The sequence below is a fragment of the Zootoca vivipara genome, chromosome Z2 (genome assembly GCF_965207765.1).
Source record: "Zootoca vivipara chromosome Z2, rZooViv2.hap1.1, whole genome shotgun sequence".
In the NCBI taxonomy this organism is placed as follows: Eukaryota; Metazoa; Chordata; class Lepidosauria; order Squamata; family Lacertidae; genus Zootoca; species Zootoca vivipara.
Genome location: NC_142585.1, coordinates 11,833,190 through 11,858,886, shown reverse-complemented (window position 1 = coordinate 11,858,886; position 25,697 = coordinate 11,833,190). Strand labels below are relative to the sequence as shown.

General features: G+C 39.4%; 1 protein-coding gene across 1 annotated transcript in view; it reads left to right on the top strand.

The window, feature by feature from the left end:
* CUL4B (cullin 4B) overlaps positions 1-25,167 on the top strand; it is a 31,993-nt gene extending 6,826 nt beyond the window's left edge. The window contains exons 4-21 of the mRNA XM_035113778.3: positions 5,914-6,017; positions 6,612-6,681; positions 7,549-7,622; positions 9,173-9,335; positions 9,517-9,606; positions 9,853-9,935; positions 10,464-10,531; positions 14,656-14,774; positions 15,295-15,487; positions 16,706-16,810; positions 17,348-17,458; positions 17,879-17,964; positions 18,571-18,678; positions 19,282-19,395; positions 20,224-20,329; positions 20,404-20,576; positions 22,290-22,442; positions 22,995-25,167. Of these exons, the coding sequence (XP_034969669.2) occupies positions 5,914-6,017; positions 6,612-6,681; positions 7,549-7,622; positions 9,173-9,335; positions 9,517-9,606; positions 9,853-9,935; positions 10,464-10,531; positions 14,656-14,774; positions 15,295-15,487; positions 16,706-16,810; positions 17,348-17,458; positions 17,879-17,964; positions 18,571-18,678; positions 19,282-19,395; positions 20,224-20,329; positions 20,404-20,576; positions 22,290-22,442; positions 22,995-23,090 (2,016 nt within the window). The 3' untranslated portion in view covers positions 23,091-25,167. The remainder of the gene's footprint in view (positions 1-5,913; positions 6,018-6,611; positions 6,682-7,548; positions 7,623-9,172; positions 9,336-9,516; positions 9,607-9,852; positions 9,936-10,463; positions 10,532-14,655; positions 14,775-15,294; positions 15,488-16,705; positions 16,811-17,347; positions 17,459-17,878; positions 17,965-18,570; positions 18,679-19,281; positions 19,396-20,223; positions 20,330-20,403; positions 20,577-22,289; positions 22,443-22,994) is intronic.
* Positions 25,168-25,697: the final 530 nt, after the last annotated feature.

The window sequence follows — 25,697 nt, the reverse complement described above, 5'->3', positions numbered from 1 at the left end:
AGGCATTCAATAATGTAGGTTACAGTACAAGACTGTAAACATCCCTGAGGTTTTTAGCCCACTTTCTAGGGCCTCAAACTATCTCGGTTTGAAGTGTGGATAAGGACCCATAATCACTCAGTGAAGACCAGGTTGGACAGACAGCACTTCAGAAAACTAACAAGAGCTCCTTCACAAATTCATCAAGCCAGATATACTTTTTCCATCAACACAGTAAAATATTCAGATGTTCATCTGAACGGCTTTTTTTTCTGGTACATTCACTATGGTCCAGGCATGGACCTAGCACTCTAATTTGTAGTGGCACTTTAACAAAACAGTGAAGTCTGGCCACAATTTTAGGTGTCCTGCAGTAACAGAGAGGGCCAAACTACAGTTTGAAGTATATCTTCAGGGGTACTACACTGGTGTGACCCAAGATTCTCTGGATAGATAGGCTGATAAGCTTCACAGGGAAACAAAGATTCTGCTTATTGCTGGGACGATGACTTCCATCCCAGTTTGTTTCTTGATCCTAGGCAGGAAGGCTCTTTTAACATGAAATTCAAGTAGAACTTCTCCCAGTTTTTTATATTACTTATTGGTAATATATGTATATATTATATCTTGCACCCCCCCATTTGAAGTATCAAGATGGTGTTCAGCAATTATGCACATATAATAGAACATTAAAAATACCATTAAACATTTAGAGGAATTGTTGGTGCTTGCAGAAACATGAGGTCATTCACTGCTCTGCAGCACTCAAAATACTTTTGATGCTAGTGGGAATGTAAATTAGTGTAGTACCATTAGTTTGCTCTTCAAATAGGTAAAGTTAAAGTAATTTGAAAAAGCTAGAAAGGCAGGTTGTCATAAGTAGATCCAAGTTACAGTATTGCTAAAAATGGAGAACATACATTGCTTACTGACTTTTTTAATTGTGGTGTTTACCTACTTCTAGAGAAGCAGGAAACAATGCTGGAATGTTTCAAACTCCAGCCTCAAATACTTGAACACTTGGGATTTTGCTTGTTTTTATAGGAAGTACACTTAAGAAATCAAAAGACATAACTTCAGAGGTGCCTTTTTCTACAAATGCTTGGCATAATAATTTTATTCTTTTCTTTGTTGCCTTAAAAGTACAGTAACAGATTCCCTTACCTTAAATAAGCATTATTTATATGCAGAGTTAAGCATTTGTATCATTTTTGTGTATATTTTATAAGATTACCCCATCTTCTTTATCACTTACCATCCCTTCTTCCCTATCTGTTCTTATATTATTTTGAATGCATGGTTTTTTTTCCCCTCTCACTTTAGTTTTGCCAGTTAACTGTTGAGTTTTCTGTAGCACCACAGTATTTCACAGACCCACTAAGGCTTTGCTTAAGACTTTATAATCTGATTATGTGCTTCTATGGAATTACTTTGCATCTTCACTGATTTTGGAAAGATAACATTTACTTTGGGTTTTGTGAATGTCAAAGGAAAGATTCTTAATCTGCATGCAGTTCCTATCCAGTTTGTTCAATACCTCTTTCAAAGGTCTTCTTAATGTTAAGTGTACTTGTTATCTAATGGGGGGGTTGAACTACCTTTCTTAAACTTACACTTTTATCACTATTAAGAAGTGAAGATTATTCCATAGGATAGTATAACCATAAGACTGAACAAAAATGATGACTGAAACATTGGCTATTTGATGTTGCCATTTTAAAATGGGGGTGGGAAGGATCTTGTTAGAGTGCTTCTTGTTGCATGGCTCTTTAGGTCAAAAGTTCCTAACATTTAAAATATAAAAAACAACACTCAATTATTGTTATTAATATTTTTTTAATTACTTTTTACCCACAAAGGTCTCAAAGTGACTTACAAGATGAGATACAGCAGATAAAAACAATAAAAGCCAAAAAATGTAAAACAATGTATAGTGCAAAATACATAAAGTGCTAATACAGTAACATCATAATAAGTCCTATTGCTTGTGATACAAATCTGATAGACATATACATCTCCTAACATAACTTCCACATAGAGTAAAGTCCAAATTTTACAGTTTTGTAGTTGGAGTTGGAATGGCCTTGAGCAGGCAGCCCTTGCTTCTAAGAGCTGTTGTTCTAATTGGCATGTAGGAATCTCTCTTGCCTCAGAAAACAAAATTAGATTTCATTGGCTTAAGTTACACGAAGGTAGATTTTGGTTGAACATTCAGAAAAACACCTTAGTGGTTGGAGAAATTCAACAATAGAACCAATTATAAGATAGGCTTTCCATTGTTGAAACCCTACAGGCACTGGCTGGGCAGGCCAGCATCTCCAGACAGGGCTGGGAGAGAATGCCGCCTGGGATGCTAGGGAGCTGCTGCCAGTCAGTGTAGACGCTACTGTGCTGGATGGGCCAGTGATATGCAAGACTGCTTCCTATATTCCTCTGGATTTTCTGCCTCAAGCAGGGAATGGGACTACATGGCCTACGAAAACTCTGTCAACTCTTGAATTCAAATAGGGAGATGTAGCTCAGTCAAAGCTTTGCGGCTGATGGAAGAACCTTCAACATCTTTTCCTCTTGTTTCCTTGGAAGTCCCTTAAAAGAAATAGTAAATAGAAATTGAATGGTAGGCACACCACACAAATTGTCTTGTGGCATATTTGAGGAGGGTGTCTTGCTATGCTATTGATGTTAATCCATTGTGCTATTTGGCACACAGCAATTACTGTGAATTAATTATCAAAGCATTCAATTGGCATTCTGCTTTATTTTTTATTTATAGCATATGTACCCTTTTGACGTGGGTGGCGCTGTGGTCTAAACCACAGAGCCTAGGGCTTGCCGATCAGAAGGTCAGTGGTTCGAATCCCCGTGATGGGGTGAGCTCCCGTTGTTCAGTCCCAGCTCCTGCCCCCCCCAGCAATTCAAAAGCGCATCAAAGTGCAAGTAGATAAGTAGGTACTGCTCCGGCAGGAAGGTAAACAGCGTTTCTGTGCACTGCTCTGGTTTCGCCAGAAGCGGCTTAGTCATACTGGCCACATGACCTGGAAGCTGTCAGTGGACAAATGCCGGCTCCCTCGGCCTATAGAGCAAGATGAGTGTGCAACCCCAGAGTTGTACATGACTGGACCTAACGGTCAGGGGTACCTTTACCTTTACCCTGCTCTTTAGCCAAAAAGGCCTTTAAAGTGATTTACATAAAATCAAAACAAGACACTCTCTACCTACAAGTTTACAATCTGAGAAAACAAACAAACCCCACAACACACAAGAGGAAAAGGAAAAGGATGGAAGAGGAAAATAAAAACTCTGGCACCAATTTATAGACTGTTTTTCCTACCGGTATATTGACCTGTCAGCACAGTTCAGAGGCAGATTGTGCCTAATGCTGGGCTTCTAGCAGAGCCAATGGTTTGACCCTGCTTCCTCTCCCATTGAGGCAGCAGAGCCTGTGTAATGAGCTCCACTTCTCAGCTGAAATAATGGTTATTTAGCAGAGTAATTGACTTCCTCGGGAGGTAGCAGGTCTCCTTTTGCTGGAGTTTTTAAGGCAAGAGTTGAGTAGTCATCTGTTAGGGATCCAGGAGTTTCATCTTGTATTGTGGATCCTTCGCTGAACAGGGGCTTGGACTAGATAACCACTCTTTCTTCCATATTCCATAGACGAGCTTTGTGGCTTACCAGTAGAACAACTTTCTGGAAGGTATTTAAAAGCTCATTTAAGGGTTATTTGGGGATAAACTTGCATGTTTTCAACCAGTCCTTCTGATATCTTAGGGTAAGATATCCTAGTAGATTTTTATATGTATGTTCTGTGGAAATCTGTCAGCCCCCTAAGGTTAAGGCCTTAGTGGACCCCTCTCAAGTATGTGTTCAAAGTGATCTCTCAGCTAGCACCATATATTTTTACAGCAAAGTAACTGTATTTTCTATTGACACTATTCGTTTGCATCTATTTTTAACATGTGTTAAAAATAGTAATATAAGTTGCTGGTGATGTGGATACTTGATAAAACTGTTCTGCTAAAGAGCAGCTGCCTGGTAAATGTATCCAATTCCAAATGTGCATTTTAATGCACGATTATGTATGCCACAGCAACAAGATCTTTTTCTCCCACATTCCTCAAAAAGATTCTTACGAGTATTGTTTTCATCAGCAATAAACCTCTTAGTGCACTACTTCCCCTCCTGGCAAAAATCCTTGTAAAGCAACACTAGATTATTTGAGTCTCCCACTTCTTCAAACCCCCTTAGTAGAGCTTTGAGGTGAACTTATTCATACTAGTCCCCTTCTCTCAAATGTGCTGAATTTAGGATTAGTGAATAAATTTGGATCTCCTTTTCCAAGCTGGTCTCATAGGGTTGTTTCAAGGTTTGTCTTAATTTAGTCCATAATAATTTATTTAAACCTCTTCATCAGTGGACCTGGTACTTTCACAGAAGAAAGGAACAAGTGACATAAACAAAAGAAAGATTTCTGTCCTGAAGTCCTTACAATCACCAAGCTTTAACATGGGGAGGGCGGGAGGTTAGAATTAATATGAGCAAATGCAACTAACATGTACATAGACTTTATTTTAGTTGATGAGGGTACTTAGCATTTATAGACAATGTTCACAGGGGTAGCTATATTACTGAGGCAGCAAAACAAAAGAATCTTGTAGACTCTTGAAGGCTTACAAAATGTATTATGGCATAATATTTCTGATCCACAAAAGATTATGCCACAATAAATTTGTTAGCCTTTAAGGCATTGGGGGTGAAGGGAAATATATGACCTTCCATGTGTTGCTGGATTATCGGATCCATAATCCCTGGCCATTGGCCATGCTGATGTGGCTGGAGTCCAACATCTGGAGGGTCACATGTTCTCCATGATACAATGTGTTTCAAGGCTTCTTGTAGTATTTACATAGTGCAGTTGAAGTGTTCATAAGTGCTTTATGTTCTTATTTGATGAGTACTGTCTCCATATACCAGCAAGCAACTGAAATGACATTTGAATAATTTTAAAATACAGCACCTCAAATAAAACACAACAAATATATTCATTGTGGTTTCAACAACCAGTAAAACAGTAAATTCAAGCAGGCTTCAACACCCAGCAGATACTTGTTGCATGGTAGCCTAACCATATTTATTTTGAAGTAAATTCTGTTGCGGACAATGCAGTTTACTTACTAGTAAATGTTCTTAAAATTGCAGCCTTGGTTTTAGAGTAGCGTACAAATAATTTTTTGTTTGAACTAGAATTGTGAATCTATGCTAAGAAAAATTAAGGCAACCCAGTCTTTATCACTGCGTTCTGTTTAGGCTGCATGTCCTTTAAGTGGCAGAGTTATTTGTATAAAATGTTGTTCATTTGCTAGTCTGGTATTCCATTGTTTTAATCCATTTTCTTCTTCATGATGTTACTGTTGTTATATTAAATGAGCTAAGTCAGCTGAAAGGCACTCTGCCCAGGGGAGCATGAATGCAACTGCAGTGCATTCTGGCATGTATTTTTGTTCTGTGAACTAACAGCAAAATTGAGAGCCAGAATTTTGGTTTGTGCAGAAAGTATCCAAAGACTGCAAATGACTTGAGACCTGTGAGCAGAGTTCCATTCACATACTGGGGATTTCCCACGCCCATTGTAGCTCTTGGCATCTCCTGAAAAGCCACTCTTGTGAGTTAGTCATATTCATTTAATTGGGTCTAATCTGAGTTCATTTAATTGAGTCTAATGTGGTTTTGAATACCACCCTTAACTTTGATCTCTAATTGTCTAGTGATGCCCCCACATCAGATAGGCATGTTTTTAAAAACTCGCTGGGAAGAATCATTTTGACTTGTGTTTTTCTGAGAGCTGGCATGTACAGAAAAAGTTATGAATTGTAGATGGAGTCCTGCAAATGTTGGTGGAGGTCTTTTTCATGTGTCCTCCTTTTCCTTTTTTTTTAGGCTGTTGAAAATCTCTGCTCATATAAGATTTCTGCAAATTTGTACAAGCAGTTAAGACAGATTTGTGAAGACCATATCAAAGCACAGATCCATCAGTTCAGAGAATATCCTTTTTGAGTAGTAAGTCTGTTTGTGGACTTCATTTTTATTATGCATGAAATCCAGATACATACACACATCTGTGTTCTTCTGTTTTTCCCTCTGAGCATCTTCCCTGTCAAACTTCAAGGTGAATATTTACATCCTTGGAGTCTTAAAAATCAGTTTAGCATCTAGGATAGTCTTTTGAAACAATAAGTACTGGGAAGTAGGTGAGATTTGGTGCTCATAACTCCTGAGGCTGTGTGTATGCTTAAGATATTACTAGATCACAATGCTTTGAATTATATCAAATGTGGACACCTAACGAAAGATAAGGTAAGTTCTTTCATAACTTTAAAGCTATTGAGTTCAGTTCAATTGTGTCATCACAAGTGTTTGATTAACATAGTAGCCTGTTAGATTAGAATGGTGGTTTCTTGGCCTTTAGCTGATTTTACATGAACATCTTTTTCATGGTCACATCCTAGCCTAAAACAAAGGCTTTAAAATAGGGCTGGCAGTTTCTTTTGTTTCGAATGATGACACAGAAGAACAATGTCATCAGGCATTGGTGTTGTCCCAGTTGTTGTGTTAAATATTCTTAACTCCTTCATCATGGATTCATTGGACAGTGTTCTTTTTCTCAAGAAAATAGACAAATGTTGGCAAGACCACTGCAGACAAATGGTAAGGCTTGTTTTCCTTCCAAATAATACTTTTGTGAACTTGGATCCCAGATGGTTCCCCCCCCCAACACCTGTACTTCCTGAAAACTGCCTTGCAAGTTGGAACAGGAACCATCTTGAGTAGCTTTCCAGGGGTCACAGATAGACGTGGAGGCAGGGGAGATCCTTAGCCATGCAGAGAGAGAAGTGCTTTCTGCTCACATATATTTAGGCAAATACAACTTTTTGTTTTGTACCAATATTAGGAAATGATAGTAGCAATTATATATTTAGGACCTGTTTTTGTTGTATTGCTTTTGTGTCGTGACATCTAGGCATTCAGTTTGCAACTCTTGGAGATAGTTTCTGTCACTTTGAATCTGGTACATTATGCTGCATAATTTTTAGGGGTCCCTTAGGAAGATAACCCTTTTTGCAATGCGCCTCAGTAATTTTAAAAGGGCAGCACCATAAAACCCGCTTAAAGAAGTATTTCATCAGGATATTATATGAAGAATTGCCATAGATTAAAATGTGCCCACACCTCAGCCTCTGGAGGGAATGAAGTTTCCCCAGGTGACAGGAAGTGCAGCAGCTTTTGAGTGTCTCTTAACCTGTCCTGGTTGTGGAAACCTGCATATTAATGGGGCAAGTAAGTGAATGTGCACCATTAATCTTAAGGAACATGGTAAAGCAAGAGGGAGGAGTCAGTCAATTCATATGTTTGACTTTCTAAAGTTGCAGTCAATAAGGCATATTTGGAAGCAGGTCCTGTTAAAATTGGTGGCCTTTCCAACCAAGTAATCATGTTTAGGATCAGGACACAAGAATGATCTTGCTTTATGTCAAAATGTTTATGGCTTGATTTTTTTCCCCCTCCCCCTTACAGATAATGATTAGAAGTATCTTTTTGTTCCTGGATCGAACATACGTTCTTCAAAATTCAATGCTGCCATCAATTTGGTGAGAATGAAAAGAGAAGTATTGATTTTAGACTTCCAAATGCTTTGTCAAAAATATAGATTCAGTTTTTCTTCCCTTCCATTGTGATAGAGAATCTTTGTAGCATGGCTGGTATATATGTTTTCTTTGCTATCCCTACCACCCAGATATTCACAAGGGGTGGGTGGGTGGTGTGGCAGTTTAAAGCCCAAAGTTAAGCTAAACCAAGCTCACATTTGGAAAGTATCAATAATCTCCAGAACGGTGAACAAGGTCACTGTGCATATTTGTTGGATACCAAGAATGGCAGCAGTGCTACATGTTGGGAACAATTGAGCCATCAGGAACCAGCTTGGCAAAAGGGTCTCTGTCTTCTGGCACCATGTTCAAACATCATAATAAGCCATACACAAGCCATTTATGCCTGCGTCTTGCCTCTCCACCAGCACTGTGGAGAAACAAAGAACAATTAGCATTGTTTCTTTTGTTCCTGGTTTTTCAATCACTGTTTGCGTGAGCACAACAATCCCTGGTTCAGGTATAATGCTAAGCTGGTATTATCATGGTTTGTTTCCTCTGCACACTCACAGTGAGAAGCAAAACAATCCAGGTTGACGCATTCATTGTAAACCATTAATTATGCTTTACTAAGAAACCGGCCCATGGCAAAAGCAAATAGCAATTTAGTCTTGAAATTTTAAAACAGGTGATGCAAAAGTAGAATGCTGCTAGCCTGGAACAATTGACTGGTTGTTTTTGTTTTTAACCATGTAGTTAGGCATGCTTAACAAAATGCAGACCTTTGGGTTAAGCCCTGCAGAACTCTACTCATTGTCTGTGTACTTATTTAAAATCTGCTCCATGACTTTTACAGGAACAAAATGTGTCAGAGTTTAGTTTAGAGCCTTGTGTTCCCAGTACAGTATCAATGTTATAAGTGGTACACATTGGGTTGGACCTCAATTTATTGTACCATTTATAGAAGGACTCCTTTTGTGAAAGGAACTAAATAGTTTTGTTCCAACATATTCATTGCTTGTATTAAACTTACTACTAGTATTAAATTCTGGAAGCACTCCTGTTGTTTTCTCCCCCAGCCAACAGCCTGTTTTTAATCTTTTAAATCCCATTCTCAAGAGTTCCCAGTATGTATGTATTTATCCAAATTTCAGGTCATATGAGTAGGTATATCCAATTCATATGAATACATACTGTATATACATGCCTCTTAAATGCATTTACACACATTTTTAGGTTCTCGGGAAAATGTGCAGGTAAAATGGGCCCATTTCACCCTTGGGGTAAGAGCTTGCTATGTAAATTTACACAGATCACTTAAGGCCTGCTCAGGCACTAGTTTCTGAACCCTTTATGAGAATCTGGCTTGCTGGGTTAGGTCATATACGCCTGAAAGAGCCAAGGACTCACTTTCTCTTATGCTGTATTCATAAAGTAATACTTCAGGCCTATAGATTACTTCTGCAGTTGAGCACTTAGACAAAATAAATGCAGAACAAAGCTGCTTCTCTGTGTTGGCCTCTGCCTTCTTATAATGATGTATTTGTTTCCAGGGATATGGGGCTAGAATTGTTTAGGACTCATATAATTAGCGATCAGAAGGTCCAAAACAAGACCATCGATGGCATCCTTCTATTGGTTGAGCGAGAGAGGAGCGGTGAGGCTATTGACAGGAGCCTTCTTCGCAGCCTTCTCAGCATGCTTTCAGATCTTCAGGTAAGCAAGGGGATGCCCCATCACATCGAACCTGTACTTGTTGTGTTGTAAACTGCCCTGTGATCTTCTGATGATGGGTGGTATATGAATTTAATTAATAAATAAATTGAATGGATGGATGGATAATGTCAGAGTAAGCTGTGAGAGGATCCTAAGCAAATGACATTTCTGTTTTCCCCAGATTTATCAGGATTCTTTTGAACATAGATTCTTAGAAGAAACAAATCGCCTATATGCAGCGGAAGGACAGAGGCTTATGCAAGAAAGAGAGGTATTTTATTACCTTATTGCTCATGGGCACCATGGGGACATTAACCTCCTGCTTAATGAGGGCAGAACAGTAGCTCCCAATACTTGTTTTGCTGTGCTGACATGGGCTACAATTAAGTATTTCAGCAATAATACGACGGGATATAATAAAGCCCCTCCAATTTGGTTCTCAGACATTTTTTCCCAATAAAGGACATGCCATTCTCACCTTATTTAACTTTTCTCCATAATTTATTCAATCTGTCAGGTTCCAGAGTACCTCCATCATGTCAACAAACGATTGGAAGAAGAAGCAGACAGGATTATCACTTACTTGGATCAAAGCACTCAGTAAGTGTGTGGACTCCCTCAACCTGGTGTGTTAAACATGTTAAAAATGACCTCCTGGTTTCAGCATTTCTTTTTGCCAAAGTGTGGTTTAATTTCCTAGACATAAAGAATAATCTCAAGCAAGTGTGTTCTGACGCACTCACATCAGTTGTCAGAAATTACATAGTTTCCAGGAGAAAAGACAAGAGTTGACACCATTAAAACCATGCAAAACTTTAAAAAGTTCTGGGAATAAATTGTCAAAGATGATGAGAGTTGTAGCTCATCAACATCGGGAGGGCATTGCATTGGCTACCTCTGCTCTAGATGATTTGTCTGCTTTTATATAAAAGACAGGAGAGACCAAAAGCATTTTTTTACACGCGCACACACACATACAAACAACAACAACAACAATCTGGACCATAAACACATTGTTAACAAGTAATTGGGAATGTTATTGTTTGAAACATCTTGATGTTCCAGTTGGGTTGAAAATTGTTAACGGGTGAGCAAAAGAAATGTAATTCTAAACACTTTTTCCTATAGGAAACCACTAATTGCTACTGTAGAAAAACAGCTGCTAGGTGAACATTTAACAGCCATTCTACAGAAAGGTAACCTATCTTTCTTCATATAAATTATAAATCTTTCTTCTTAGTGCTTCTTCGGGGCTTTCAGTTCCCTATACTAAGCAGAAATGAGCCATTCAGGTTCTAAAATCCCCCCCCCCCGCTCGTTCATGAAATAGCACTGAGCAGTGTACACGAGGGTGACTTGCAAGCAGTGGCGCAGCAACGCCAGTTGGTACCCAGTGCGAAAAAATTTTGTCGCCTGCCCCCCCCCCCACATTGAAATTATTAAAAGGAAAAATACTTACAGTGGCAAGTGTTATTTTCTGGTTTATTTATTTAACATTGGGAGCAAAAGCACCTTAAATGTTTTTTTCCTAACTTTGTTCTCTGCAAATTTTGAAATCACATCAACTTCCAGAGTTGGTGGAATAAAACCCAGCCACCCCTCCAGCTGGACTCTGTACATGGAACCAGTTTTTGTGTGTGCTGCCTTCTTCCATTTCAGGAGGGATATGTGGGCTAGATGACCCTTTGGGGTCCCTTTAGTCCTACCATTCTAGGATTCTGTCACCACAGGCAGAAAAATGTCAGGCCAAACAAAATGTGTGGGCACCAATCCACATGGCTTCATAAGAAGACGAAACACATTCATGGAGCCATACCAATGGCTACCAGCCAGGATGGCTCTGCTCTGCCTCCACGGTCGGAGGCAGTGATGCTTCTGAATGCCAGTTGCTGGGAACCGCAGGAAGGGAAAGGGCTGCTCTTGTGCTTGGATCCTGCTTGCAGGTTTCCCCAAAGGGGGCATCTGGTTGGTCACTGTGAGAACAGGATGCTGGACTAGATGGGCCACTGGCCTGATCCAGTAGCAGGCTCTTCTGATATATGTATGGTATTTTGGTTGCTATTTTCCCCTAGAAAGGCCTTAGGAGGGAAAGTGATGACGGCCAGAGAATACAAAACCCTGAACTGACCAGGTGTATTCTGGCATGGAGGGGTAGCCAGATGAGAGAACTGCCCACTCTTTCCACAGCAGTGATTGACAAGTTGACAGTGGCAGAGGTTCCTGGGTTCAATCCCCACAGTCAGTGTCTGGTTGTGTGTGCCAGGAGCAGGTCAGTAATAACTCACATGGTGCCAGTAAAGTTAACTTATTCAAAGAAATAAACAGCTCAGGAGGCCAAGCCTAGTGAGCATACCAACTCTTTCCGGTAGATCTGATTCTGGACTGCTCTCTGCCACAGACTCTCCCAGCTCACTAAGGCCTATTTCCTCTCCAGCTTCCAACATTTCCTCCTCCCCATCTGCTCCCTCTTATCTGTCTGACCATTCATCATCTGCTACCCTTCCCCGGGCTCTGAGCCTTCTTCCCTTGGGGGTTCCCCAGCTGGTGCCTCCCAACAGTCCTGAGTCCAGCCCGTCCATGACTCCCACCAACATGTCTAGGTAGGGCTGAGAGAGAACCTAGAGAGACAATGTTGCCAGTCAGTGTAGACAGTACTGCACTGGATAGACTCAGTAACAGGCAATTTCCTATCTAAGGATCTGTAGAAAATTGCCATAGAATTGTAGAGTTGGAAGCTACACCCAAGGGTCACCTAGTCTAATCCCTGCAATGCAGGAATCTCAACTCAAACATCTAAGACAGATGGCCCTCCAACCTCTGCTTAAAATCCTCCAAGTAAGGAGAGTCCACCACCTCCTGAGGGAGACCATTCCACTGTCAAACTGCTCTTAACTGCTAGAAAGTTCTTCCTGACATTTAGTCTGAGCCACTTTTCTTGTAACTTGAATCCTGTGGTTTGGGTCAATCCAAAGAGGCTTCCTCTCCTCTTCCACCTCATGCATTCAACTGGAGGTGTCTGGTGTTAGAGCTGGGATCCCCCTTGCAAGACACAGGCTGCCTCAGAAGCCTTTCCATGCTAGCAGTCACTATGTGCTCCATCAGCAGAAAACGTTAGTTGAGGTTACTGCCTTGCATAAAGTTTATTTTATCCCCACAGCAGCCTTCGTTCAACTTTAAAAAAGGTGCTTCCCGCATCCAGCCCAGATCCAGCACCAGCAACACCCAGCATCTTGGGTCAGCTGCTGGAGCTCCCCCATTGATTTTTTTACCATTAATTTCCACAATTAACCACAAATAAAAAAGAATAAAAATAGTAAATCCCCCTCCTCCCAGTCCTCATACAGCAATAACACTTCAAAACCTTATATTTGAGGTTCTTTAAACCTTGAGACTTCCCTCCATTCCCTCTTCTGGTTCCATATATACAAAATTCTTCATTCAGGCTCAAATCTTGTCTGTTAAATTATCCCAAATTGCCTTCATCTCTTTAATCCATTCTAATTTCCACACAGAGAAAAGTCCCCTCAATTCCAAGCAAATTCCAAGCAAACCTTGTCAATTCCAAGCAAACCTTGTCCCTTGACATGATTTAAACTACTCAAAATACTCAGGGCCGTGTGAAATTAAGATAATTCACTCTGCCTTCTCAAAGCAGTCAGTTTTACAACAGTATCTTAACACTTTGTCTAGGCCACTTTCCCAGGAAACACTGCTTCCTGTACTTTCCCTCCAGCCCGGTTACCCATTACACGTATACAGTTTAAAATAAAACCGAAATTTCCAATTAACATTCAAAATACACAAATTTATATTAAAAAGAACACACACAAAAACAACAGAATGTCTAGAAAGTATAAGTAATGGCTTTTTCCCCTAGGGAAGAGTAGATAGTTCTCACTCATCCAATTCTCAATATAAGGAGTTGCAAACAACTGAAGATCTTTATAGTTTCTCTTTTCAGCAAAATATAGGCATATGCAGTCCTTTCAATGTTTCAGCCTCTCTGACCTGTTCCTATCTTTAAAGTTTCAGTTTATCTCTCCAAGCATTTTTATAAGCATACCCAGCTTCCAACTTTAAGAAGGCAGGGTAGAGGCTCTCAGACGCTGCCAGATTCTGCCTGGGTCCTGGCACCACCTTCCCAGCAATCTTTGTAGAAATAGTTTCTCCTATCAAAAAGACACAGGCATATCCAGTCCTTATTGATATTTCAGCTTCTCTAGCCTGTTCCAAACTTTAAAATTCCAATTTATCTATAAGAAATATTTGAAAACAAACTCAATCTTCTTTAAACCAATCAAGCCAAGGTGTATTCACAATCCACAGTTATAAATCCAGTTGAAGGTAATAAAGAATGGGTTTCAGTTAATTTTTAGTCTTAATGTCACACAGGCAAATATACCATTGATGCCTGCCTTGAGCCCCACCCCCCACTCTGCCACTGGCGACATTGGGCTCCCTGTCCCTATTGGGTCGACGCTGGTGTCCCCAGAAGCGCAGAGCAGGGTGCAACTCAGTCTCAACCCTACTCGGTTCCTTGAGGTATTGCGTGTGCGCCCTTTGCTTCGAGTAACTTCAGAGTTGCTTCAGAGACTAGTTCAGCCAGCATTTTGTCACCCCCCTTCCTGATTGCACCTGGGACAGACTGCACTCACCATACACCCCTTGCTACCCCCCTGCTTGCAAGTCCTGTCCTCATTGTGGGTAAGGAGCCACTGTAGTGCCTTCAGATGTGTTTCAGAATGAAAGCATAATATTCCTAAGAACAGAAAAAGAGAAAGTATGGGTATAGGTTGTCCGACTTGTCAACTTTCCGTGGAGGATAAGGGATAGGAGAGAATAAACTAAATGTTTTGCTTTCTTGCCTTTTAAAATGGTCATCATGCTTAAGACACCATGCTTTTCAAAGAGAATCACATTTTGCTTACTGTTATGGCGTGTGTGAAAGCATTGACATTGCTCCCTCTAGCTGTGCAGAATGGAAGTGTTTGTTTTGCTTTATCCCATCCTTTATCCTAGGAGTTTGTGAAAGGTGTACATGGTTATTCTCCTCCCCATCCCCAACCTTGCCACCATTTTTTTCAATGTTATCCCATTTTAATGATCATTCTTCACTAGAAATCATGTGGCAGGAGCAGGAGCCTCAGCAATAGATTTAAGACCCTCACTTCTGAAAACTGTCTCATCCAATGTGGTTTCTCAATTCATTTGTTGTCTCGCATTCAGTCTCCTCCCCACCTTTTAGACCTGTAGTTTCTTAAATATTCACAGTTGCCTTTGTTTCATTTGGAGTAATTAGTAACACATCTTTATCTTGCAGGTTTAAATCACCTTCTGGATGAAAATCGAATTCAGGATTTGTCTCTATTGTATCAGTTGTTCAGTAGGGTGAAAAATGGAGTGCAAGCTCTCTTGCAGCAATGGATTGAATATATAAAGGTATCAATATGTGACTTATTTCAAAAAGTTAACTTGGAGGAGCAAGTCTTAAATTTATTGAAGTGGGGAAAGATGACAGCAAAATCTTGGTTTATAAGCCATATATGACAAATCATGTGGCTAAGCTGTCGCCATAGTTTTCTAAAATATAGGCTGAACAAGTTTGCATCAACGTTGCAAACTTGCACAGTGGTGAGTCATCATCTCTGTTGGATCCATTGCATTCTGTTTCTTGACTTAACATTCTGAAAATCTTCATGGGTTAACTAAAAGCTCCCTGGCTGACTTTGTACCAGTTTCATTGAGTTATGGTGGTAATTAAATGGGGGTGTAGGAACCATGTACACCACCTTGAGCTCCTTGAACAAAGGGCAGGGTGTAATGAAATAGGCAATAAATTGGTTGGTGCATACTGCTTTTGTGTAAAGCATGCAATGTGTGTGCTTACGCACTGGGTCTTGTTCGAACTATGTGTGGCATTCAGCACAAGTGTGTTATAAATAACTTTCCTCCTTCACAGGCATTCGGCAGCACCATAGTAATCAATCCAGAAAAAGACAAAACCATGGTCCAAGAGCTACTAGACTTCAAGGATAAAGTTGATCATATAATTGACATTTGCTTTTTGAAGAATGAGAAGTTTGTTAATGCCATGAAAGAAGCCTTCGAGACCTTCATCAACAAAAGACCAAATAAACCAGCTGAGCTTATAGGTACTTCTTGTTTTTATTATTATTAATTATTATTATTAATTTATTTCAACTTATTAAGACTCCTAGTCTCCTAGTCTCAAGATGGTAATGGAAAGCTCAGTGAAGATGCTCAACCATTTTGCGGCAGCTGTAAAAAAAGATGAATTGCATGCTAGTAATCATTAGCCATCCAAAACAAAGCTGCTGCTAATACTATAGTGCTGTTACACAAATATATGGTGCAACCACACTTGGAATGCCCTGTACAATTCTGGTCCCCTTACCTCAAAAAGGATATTGTGAAACCGGAAAGGTTTCAGAAAAGGGTGTCCAAGATGATCAAGGGGATGAAGTAACTCCCCTTTGAGAAAAGATTGCAACATTTGGGGCTCTTTAGTCTGGAGAAAAGGCAAGTGATAGAAGACAGGATAGAGGTGTATAATATTACACATTGTGTATAGAAAGTGAATAGATAGAACCTTGCTCCCTTTCTCATGAGATCTGAACATCCAGTAAATCTGAATGTTGAAGATTCAGGACAGACAAAACAAAGAACTTTGGCTTCAAACAACACATACTTAAACTCTTAAATTCAGTTTCACAAGAAGTAGTGACAGCAACCAACTTGGACAGCAACTCCAGCACTCCTGGAAACAATCATATAATCACAGCTGGCACAATTATAATCTAGTTTAAAACATGGAAGAGAAATGCCTATTATAGCTAGCAGATATCTTGTGCAAGGTTGTATTTCTGAGTTTGGTCCTAGCCAGTCTAGTTCCTCTGATGGAGCTTTGCAGCCTCTTGGCTATGAGGGAATAAGAGGGCTGACTTCCGATCAGACCTGATACAGTGGTACCTCGGTTTAAGTACACAATTGGTTCCGGAAGTCTGTACTTAACCTGAAGCGAACTTTCCCATTGAAAGTAATGGAAAGTGGATTAATCCATTCCAGGCGGGTCCGCAGAGTACTTTAACTGAAAATACTCAAACCAAGGCGTACTTAAACCAAGGTATGACTGTATTTAAGAATTGGCCATACTTAGGAGCAGCAAGGTGGGATGGAGAAGGTGGTCGTTTTGAATGCTCAGAGTTTTAAGTTCCCTTTTGTTTTTCTGTTAGAACCGACAATGAGCCAGTAGAGGTTGTAGAACACTAGCCTAGTCAAGAGTAAACTAAGACTTGGTTTAGGAGTTCCTGCTCAGATCCATCACTTCCTTTTTGGTTTTGTTTCTTCAGCTAAGTATGTGGATTCAAAGCTTCGTGCAGGCAACAAAGAGGCTACTGATGAAGAGCTTGAAAAGATGTTAGATAAAATTATGATTATATTTAGGTTTATTTACGGTAAGACCTGGTCTTCTTCTTTACATTAGGCACCCATGCATATTAGCAAAAAATATAGGCCCCAATAATGCTGGCTGAATAAGACTTAATGAATCAAAAGCTTAACAGTTATTCTCCCAGCTTGTTTTGGGGCTTAGGTATGCATGAATCAGAGTTAAGTCTTAATTAAATACGCAAGATTGCATAACTCAGGTTCATTGCCTTAACCCACAGGAACTCATTTACGCACATCAATTTTTTAAATGAATCTGTAAACTACTTGTGTTGTTAAATACTTGGTGGGTCGGAATGCATAGATAGCAACTGGTTCTAGCATAGAACCACTCTGAGGAAATAAGAAGGTTGGGTCAAACCTTCCACTGAATCTCTCTGCCATCTCAAAATAATCTGCTATTAAGCCCCTACACCTGTATGGAATGAGGGGAGCTTCAGGGTTCCCCTTTGAAGACCACAAGTTGCTAATCCTTAACACAAAATGAGACGGTTGCAACATGTACTTGGAAAGGAGCTTTAAATCTACTTACTTCTCTTCTACAGGAAAAGATGTTTTTGAGGCCTTTTACAAAAAAGATTTAGCAAAGCGGCTATTAGTCGGCAAAAGTGCATCAGTTGATGCTGAAAAATCTATGCTTTCCAAGCTCAAACATGGTAAGGTTTTTTGTTTTATCTTCCACTAAATTTTTTTCTGTGTATACTTCTCATAGGAAATCCCCAATGTATGCTTTTGTACAATAAGTCACTTGAGTATTCTTTAGCCGTTGTGATGTGCACACTTTTTTCCTGCACAGAGCGCATTCCTATATAGAAAAAAAGCCATGTGTTCCTGAAAGACAGTGTCACTGTTGCTTTACTAGGACAGAGTAGTGAGGGAACAGCAGCGGAACCCATTTGCAGCAGTGGCCACCAAACCAGCCACCTCTGAGCAGCACTGCAATGCTGCCCTAATCTTCAACTTGAACTGAAACAGAAAATATATCTCTGCCGTCTTGTTAATGATGCGCTCTTAGTCACTTGTTGATAGTGACAAAATTCCTAACTGCAACTCAATACACAACTGTCCTTTTATAGAATGTGGAGCTGCTTTCACCAGTAAACTTGAAGGAATGTTTAAAGACATGGAGCTTTCTAAAGACATCATGATACAGTTTAAGCAGGTATGGGTACAAAGTGGCCATCCTTATTTCATCATTATCCGCTTGTGTTCAGTTACATCTGAAAAGGACATTGCAAGGACTCCCTCTTGCTTTGCTTTCTCACAACACGCATATCTGCCTTTCATAGAATTGTAGAGATGGAAGGGGCCACAAGGGTCATCTAGTCCAACCCCCTGCAATCCAGGAATCATTTGCCCAATGTGGGACTCGAACGCACAATCCTGGGATTAAGAGTCTCATGCTCTACCAACTGAAATACTCATACTTTAGTTCCATCAACACATTTTGGCTTCTGCGTGCCAAATTTGTAATACTGTTAAGGATTTTTGTTTTTTCTTGGAGCTAGTATGATGTAGCAGTAGATAAGGAAATTCAGCTTGAAAAATCTGGGTTTCAATTTCATGAAATTTACAGGGTGACCTATGCCCAGTTTCCATCTCTGTTAGTTTAAAGGCGATTGAGTGGGGAGGTGGGAGTTGATTTCTGCCACTCTGAGCTCCTTGGAGAAAGGATAGGATCTAAATATGGAGTGGGTGAATGGCTAATAATGCCTGTAGCTTGTTTGTAATTCTGTATGGCAATTCTGTCCATTTGATTCTGTTGTAGTATATGCAAAATCAGAATGTACCTGGTAACATTGAACTCACCGTGAACATCTTGACTATGGGTTATTGGCCAACCTATGTGCCTATGGAGGTGCACTTGCCACCAGAGGTAAGACAGCTGAACAACACTTCCAAAATTAAAGAAAAATTTATTACCCTTCTTTGACGTGGATGACTATAAACTACTGATTAAAATTAAACATTAGTTACCTATGAGGAAACTGGAAGATGGCCAAGAAATGTCTGAGATCGCATCAAGCTTTAGATTAGATATTTTGAGGGGAATATTTAAATTAAATAGGTTAAGTAAGTAATTTGGGAGCCTCTCCCTCTGTAGCAGTAAAAATAAATATACAAAACTTCGAGAAGAGTTGAAGCTTCTTGCACTTTTTTAAAAAAGTATATTTAAACAATTTGGGGTAGAGGTGACTTTATTAAATAATTCTCTTAAGCTGTGGCACAATAAAGATTCACTTAGTTGAAACTAGCAGTCCTTAATTGAAGATTAGAAACTAATTCTAATCTTAAACCCTTTTGGTTGTAAAATGCTAGTTTTTAAAATGACTTGAGTATAAAGTTTCATGGTACAAATATAATAGTGATAGAGCCTTTTCAAATAAGCAGTAAAAAAGTAGAGGGGGGGAAAGGGGCAGAACTAAGGAAATAGTAGTTGATCATTTCAACTTTAAGCTCATATTTTTCTTCTCTTCAGATGGTGAAATTGCAAGAGATATTCAAGACATTTTATCTAGGAAAGCACAGTGGGAGAAAACTTCAGTGGCAATCAACATTAGGACACTGTGTACTCAAAGCAGAATTTAAAGAGGTAATGTTTTCTTACCAGTATAGTGTTAATCACTCATTGAAGTGATTTAGTAAATATGGAATGTAACAGGACTTTTTAACTGATCAATCCCATTTTTTAAAATTGGTCTCTGGCTTTTGTTCAGCTTTGTTGAACCATTTCTGCCTTATTTCATTTAATGTGATTTCATTTCTTCATCAGTTCTGCCACCAACATCCTGTGCCATCACTTGGATTAAATGCCCATCTTTTGGTGAATACCCACAAGAACAAGGCTTTCCATGATCCATCAAAAGTATTCAATTAGGGTCATTCCCCCCCAAAAAAAATATATATAAATATAAATATATTTGTGGGGGGGGTTGAACCCTGGATGAGCATAGACTTGTATTGGTTTCCAAGTTGTAAAATGATTTTATAGGTTGAAACCAGCACTTTGAATTGGGCCTGGAAACAGGGAAACATTAGGAAGATCTATAAACAGAATAGCTGGAGAATTGGGAAAACTGTCCTAACAAGGGTATGCTCAGTATAGATTTCAGCATTGTTAATTCAGGCTGTCTGAAATTTCACAACCACATTCATAGCCAATCCTAAACTGGTCTAAGTGCTTCAGATACATAGTTAAGGAAGGCAAACCATAGTTACACATTATATTTTCATAGGGCACAAGTACTCGGCTATAAAGACAACACAGTTGTCATGTGGATATTTCCTTTTCTGCAGAATGGATGTTAATTCTGCAAGCTGTAGGACTTTCCTCTGCATGCATATAGAACTATCATTAAACAAATTTCTTAAGTTTTCTAAGGAAATGCAGAAATGTTCTTATCATTCTTTTTTCTGACAGGGAAAAAAAGAGCTGCAGGTCTCATTATTCCAGACTTTAGTGCTGCTTATGTTTAACGAAGGTGAAGAATTCAGTTTAGAGGAGATAAAACAAGCTACTGGAATAGGTTAGTATTGGATGCTCCTTGTGGTATTTGAGTACTAGTGACTAAAAAACTAAACCATCTCCTTTCTATTCTAGAGGATGGAGAGCTCCGACGAACCCTCCAGTCATTAGCCTGTGGCAAGGCCAGAGTGCTAACAAAAAGCCCCAAAGGCAAAGATGTGGAAGATGGTGACAAATTTACCTGCAATGATGACTTCAGGCATAAGCTATTCAGGATAAAAATCAATCAGATCCAGATGAAAGAAACGGTACCTGTTGTTTCCCTCCCTCTTCAGATTATTGTCATATGTTTTCTGGTTGCCTGATCAGTGGCCTAAATCACCCAGAAGCAGATCAGTGGCAGCTATGTTGACTTTAGCTTTCCATTTACGCTGCTGGAGTCATCAGGAACTATTTGATATGCTAGAGGGAGGGGTTACATAAACCTCTTTTTCTGAGCTTGGGACATCAAGACACTTGCTCTTGACTCATTACAAACGAAAGCTGTCTTTTACATTAAATTAGATTTTCATTTTCCTAGCGTTTGGCAAAGCATCCATTTACATTGCATGCTTACTGGCTGAATTATTTATGACCATCAGTTCCTAGCTGGGTGGCTTGCTAGCTATAGCTTATTCTTATAATATACAGTAGCGCCTCTGCTTACATTACCCTTGGGTAACGTAAACTTGGGGTTGCAAAAGAGGCAAACTTGGAAGTGTTTCTTGCGCATGCGCAGAATCAGTCTGCCGCCACACACGCATGTGCAGAAGCGGTCCCTCCAGTTGCGGAAACCTCGGGATCTGACCGGAGTTCTGGAACAGATCCTGTCCGCAGCCAGAGGTACCACTGTACTGGTTTATTTCCATTTCCTTCCTGTCGCCAAACACCCTCTAAAAGATGACCAGGAAGAGGGTGGGAATAATGTTTCGTTGCAAATGTTTAAATTAGAGTTTGTTCTGAGCCACCAGGTCTTACACCCCACAGTTTTTCAGTTTCTGTTGGTGTTAAAAAATGTGTATCCTTCTCATTGACCCCCCCCCCAGCAAAAAGACATAATATTTATTTTTTTATTTATTTTTTAAAAAATCACTTTCCATGCAGCTTTACCATTTAAAAACAAAAATAAACAGGACAGTGGTGTGTGTGTGTGTGTGTGTGTGTGTGTGTGTGTGTGTGTGTGTGTGTGTGTAAGTATGTATGTGTGTGTATATATATATATATATATGTCATAAAACACTAAAACTTCATTTGAATCAATGTAGCTGTAGTCACCAGTTTGGATGGCTTTAAAGAGGGGTTAGACAAATTAATGGAGGAAAAGGTTATCAATGGCTACTAGTAATGATGACCATGTACCTGTTCCAGTATTGTAGAGAGGATACCACTGAACACCAGATGTTGGACTTAGAATGGCCAATGGCTGTTGTGCTCATGCTCTGCTATAAACTTTTCAGTGGTGTCCAGTTCACCACTCCAAGAACAGATTGCTGGGTCAGCTAGACCTTTGGTCTGATCTAGCAGGACTCCTGTTTGTTCTTAGTCAGATATACAGTAATCAGCCCTTAGATACTATTGCAAAGGCCTGAACAAATAACAGCTTTTCAAACTGGTGCTTAAAATGCATGATAGTAGCCATACACAGTTATGGGAAAGGTATTTTAAAGGCAGGATTCTCCTCCTGAGAGAATAGTCATTGCCTGCCTGCCTGCCTGACTTCTAAATGTGGACACCCAAATATTAACAGAGAGATGGCTTGTGTAGAAGCAGGTGAGTAGAATACAAAGATATATTTAGGATATTCAGTTTTAGGGGGGGGTGACCTTATCAGAACTAGTACCTCGTGGAACACCTATGTAATTTCATCCACCCATCCCAAATTAATGGCTGATTTAAATTAATCCATTCATTTTAGAGTTGACATATTTAAAACTTTTTCCATTTCTGATATGCTTTCTTTTCCAAATGTCCTGCTCCTGCAGGTAGAAGAACAAGCAAGCACTACAGAGAGGGTCTTCCAGGATCGTCAGTACCAAATTGATGCTGCAATTGTGAGAATCATGAAAATGCGCAAGACTTTGAGCCACAATCTGCTCGTGTCTGAAGTATACAACCAGCTTAAATTCCCTGTAAAGGTAGAGTATCCGTGTTCGTTAAACTATCGGCAGCAAATTAGTTCTGCAAAGTTCTTGTTACAGAACTTTCAAGTGAAAAATAGTTTTGTTTTTGAGAATGTCCAGTGTAGCAAAACCAAAAGATTTTCTTAGCAAATGATAAAGAATTCCAATATAGGATAAGTTAGGAAGGCTGTGAGCCAGTGTGGTGTAGTGGTTAAGAGCGTTGGACTTGTAATCTGGGGAACCGGGTTCGTGTCTCCGCTGCAGCTGCTGGGTGACCTTGGGTTAGTCACACTTCTCTTTTTCTTCTTCTTCTTTCAGCACTCAAAACATATGCCTATATGTTATGTGTTGTCAGAATAGGAAGATTTTGTAGATGCGGTAAAGTGCACGTCCAAAGTCCACCTGGGTTGCGAATCATAATTTCTTTGTTTATAAACCTTTGCACCCATGTGAAGGATATTGAGTTGAACCGGTACACTAATATGTAAAAACTGAATGATCATTATATACATATTTTAATACTAACGATTAAAAAATGGTTGCTCACTTCCTGAATTGCTTTCACAGCCCGCTGACCTTAAGAAGAGAATAGAGTCGTTGATTGACAGAGACTACATGGAAAGAGACAAGGAGAACCCGAACCAGTACAACTACATTGCATAAACACACAATGGGCCTTTCTTTCCTTTTCTGCACACTTGATGTTCTACTTGGTTGCTGATGGATAAGCAAACCTGTTGATCCCATTAAATTAACTTTTTCTACTACCAGTGGCTGAATGGAAACGTAAGGGGTGGGGGGTATAGTAGAGTGGGCATTTCAATTGATTTCCACATGCCCATTTTGGTATTTACATTTTCAGAAGAATGCTGTTGAACTCTTTGCATGATATTCGATATAGTGTGCAGAAAACTATGGAAGTATCTGGTCTTTGTGGTTCCATTGGGTCCTTGGTCCCAAAAAGGGAAGCCCTTTTTAAGGGTTTAATAATAAACAGCGAAGGTATTGATTTCACTATCACTCTGAATAACAAAGGCCAATCTCATGTTCACCCAAATTTTGCTTGCAGCAAAACAGACCCATTTCGAGTATGAGAGCCTGCCATTTACAGAGTAATATTGCTAGATCGAGTGCGGTTTGGGAAATCTTGGGGAGACAGTAACTAGGAATACGCCACAGGATGTCCTTTTAAAGATTGTTCTGCATCAGCTGCAGAATGCCTCTTCTGCTGTTGCCATCCTTGCTCCACTTATATGTGATGTTTCTCAAAAGTGTCCCCCAGAATGAGCATTATTTATAGAAAATAAACTTAGGAGAAGTTCACAATGGGGGATGGATGGAAATGGAAGCTGTTGTGCAATTTGGTGTGCCTGATATAAATTTGTGATTTGAATGCCTTTTTGGGAAGGAAATAATTCATTTAAAAGATGAATTTCAACTAGAGCAAACTCTTATCTGGGGTAAGTTCTTTGGAAACTGCACCTTAAATGTGCCCACAATTATGATTGTGATCCATTCAGTTGTCACATTTCTGCAAAAAAACATTTTCCAGAAGCAGTGTGTTAAAATATGAACAAATAAGAAAACTAAGTGTCTGCTTGTTTTGGGCACTGGTGAAAACAAACTATGCCTTTGTTTCACATTTTCTTCCCCAATGAGCATTACTAAATCAGTTTCCCTATCTTCCTGTAATTGATGTTGAGCTATGGCAAAAACTACTTTCCAGCCATATTCTCCAGCAAGTTTTTTCTTTTTCTTGTTTTTTGCTGGAATCATGTGCCTGCTTTATTGAGCCATAAAGATATTTATAATAGATATATATAAATACATTTTCTTGCAGTGGGGTTAGACTGTGACCCAAACAGTCTGTCTGGCCAGACATTTTCAGATCTTCGTCTGTTGCGTGCAGTTCAAAGCAGTTGCATTTCTTTTAAAAACTGCAAATTTATTCTGACAAATATTTTTGTTTGGGGGATTTGTAAACAAAAAAACTTTATACCCAACAAAATGAATTATTTTTTCTTTCTTTCTGATTTAAATACATTTTAAAGAAAACCGTGACCATTTTGTTTCAAAACTAATGGCAAATGTGTTGTAAAGATTGTTTTGTTCTCTAGCTTACAAAAGGTGCCAAAGTATATATGGTAAACTTTTTAAAAAGTAGAATTTAAAAAAAAACAACTTACGTTAGCTATGGTTTTACCTTCCTGATCTCTTTCAGATGCTTATTTTTCTGTTTGTGTGTATATATATGTGTGTCCTGGTCTTTTAACTTTTCCAAAGCAGAGCATCTGTCCTAACTTTCTTTTTAAGACAAAATATGTTTTGCTTTGTGCATTCTTAAAAGTATCACTTTCATTTTTAATGAATTCATATAGTTGAGCATTTCCTCCTTTTAAACACATTTTAAAGTTCTAAGAGTACAGCAGCATTCAAAAATGTAATATACTTTTTGTATAAAGAAGTTCTTCAGAAGAATACCTTTGGAGTTGGGTGGTGGGAGGAGGTAGACATTTGTGGGAGGGAGAAATAACCTGTTCCTTTAAAAAAAATGTTCTACATACACAGGTCTGCAACATCCTTCAGTGGAAAAAAAGTGAAAATTTCAAAGTGAGTGGATGGGTACAGGGAGTCTTTCCTTTGGTAAATAATGTAAATATGTGTCCTTTAAAAAGAGTGAGTCTGTTATCTAGGTATTTTGTGTCATTTAATAAATAATAAACAGTTTTGTGTTGCTAAACTCTTCATTTTGTCATGTGGTACGGAATGTGTGCCATGTACATTTGGGAGTGTTAAATGTGTTGTTTTCTCTTGATCGCTTACAAATTCATAAGAATTCTCACAGCCAAAAAAGTTGCATCTGAACCAACCCAAAGAAAGCACTAGTTTGGCATTACATGTAAGTTTCAGCTTCATGCACACTTTTCTGCCCTCCTAGTTTGGCATTACATGTAAGTTTCAGCTTCATGCACACTTTTCTGCCCTCCTTTCTTGCCCTCCCTGTATTTCCCTCTTCAGAGCAAACCATAGTTTGCTGCTCAATCCAAGCAACCAAATTATGGTTTGTGCTTCCTTCCCACCAAACCAGAATTGCAAACCAACATTTGATATTAGTTTCGAGGGGAAGGATCAACTGTAGTTTACCACTTTGGGAAGTAATGTCAGACCACTTTGGGAAGTAATGTCAGACGGCTTTGTTGCAGAAGGGATTGGAAAGCGGGGGACTCACATTCCAGAGTTGCTTGTGCCATACCAAACTGTATAGCCTGT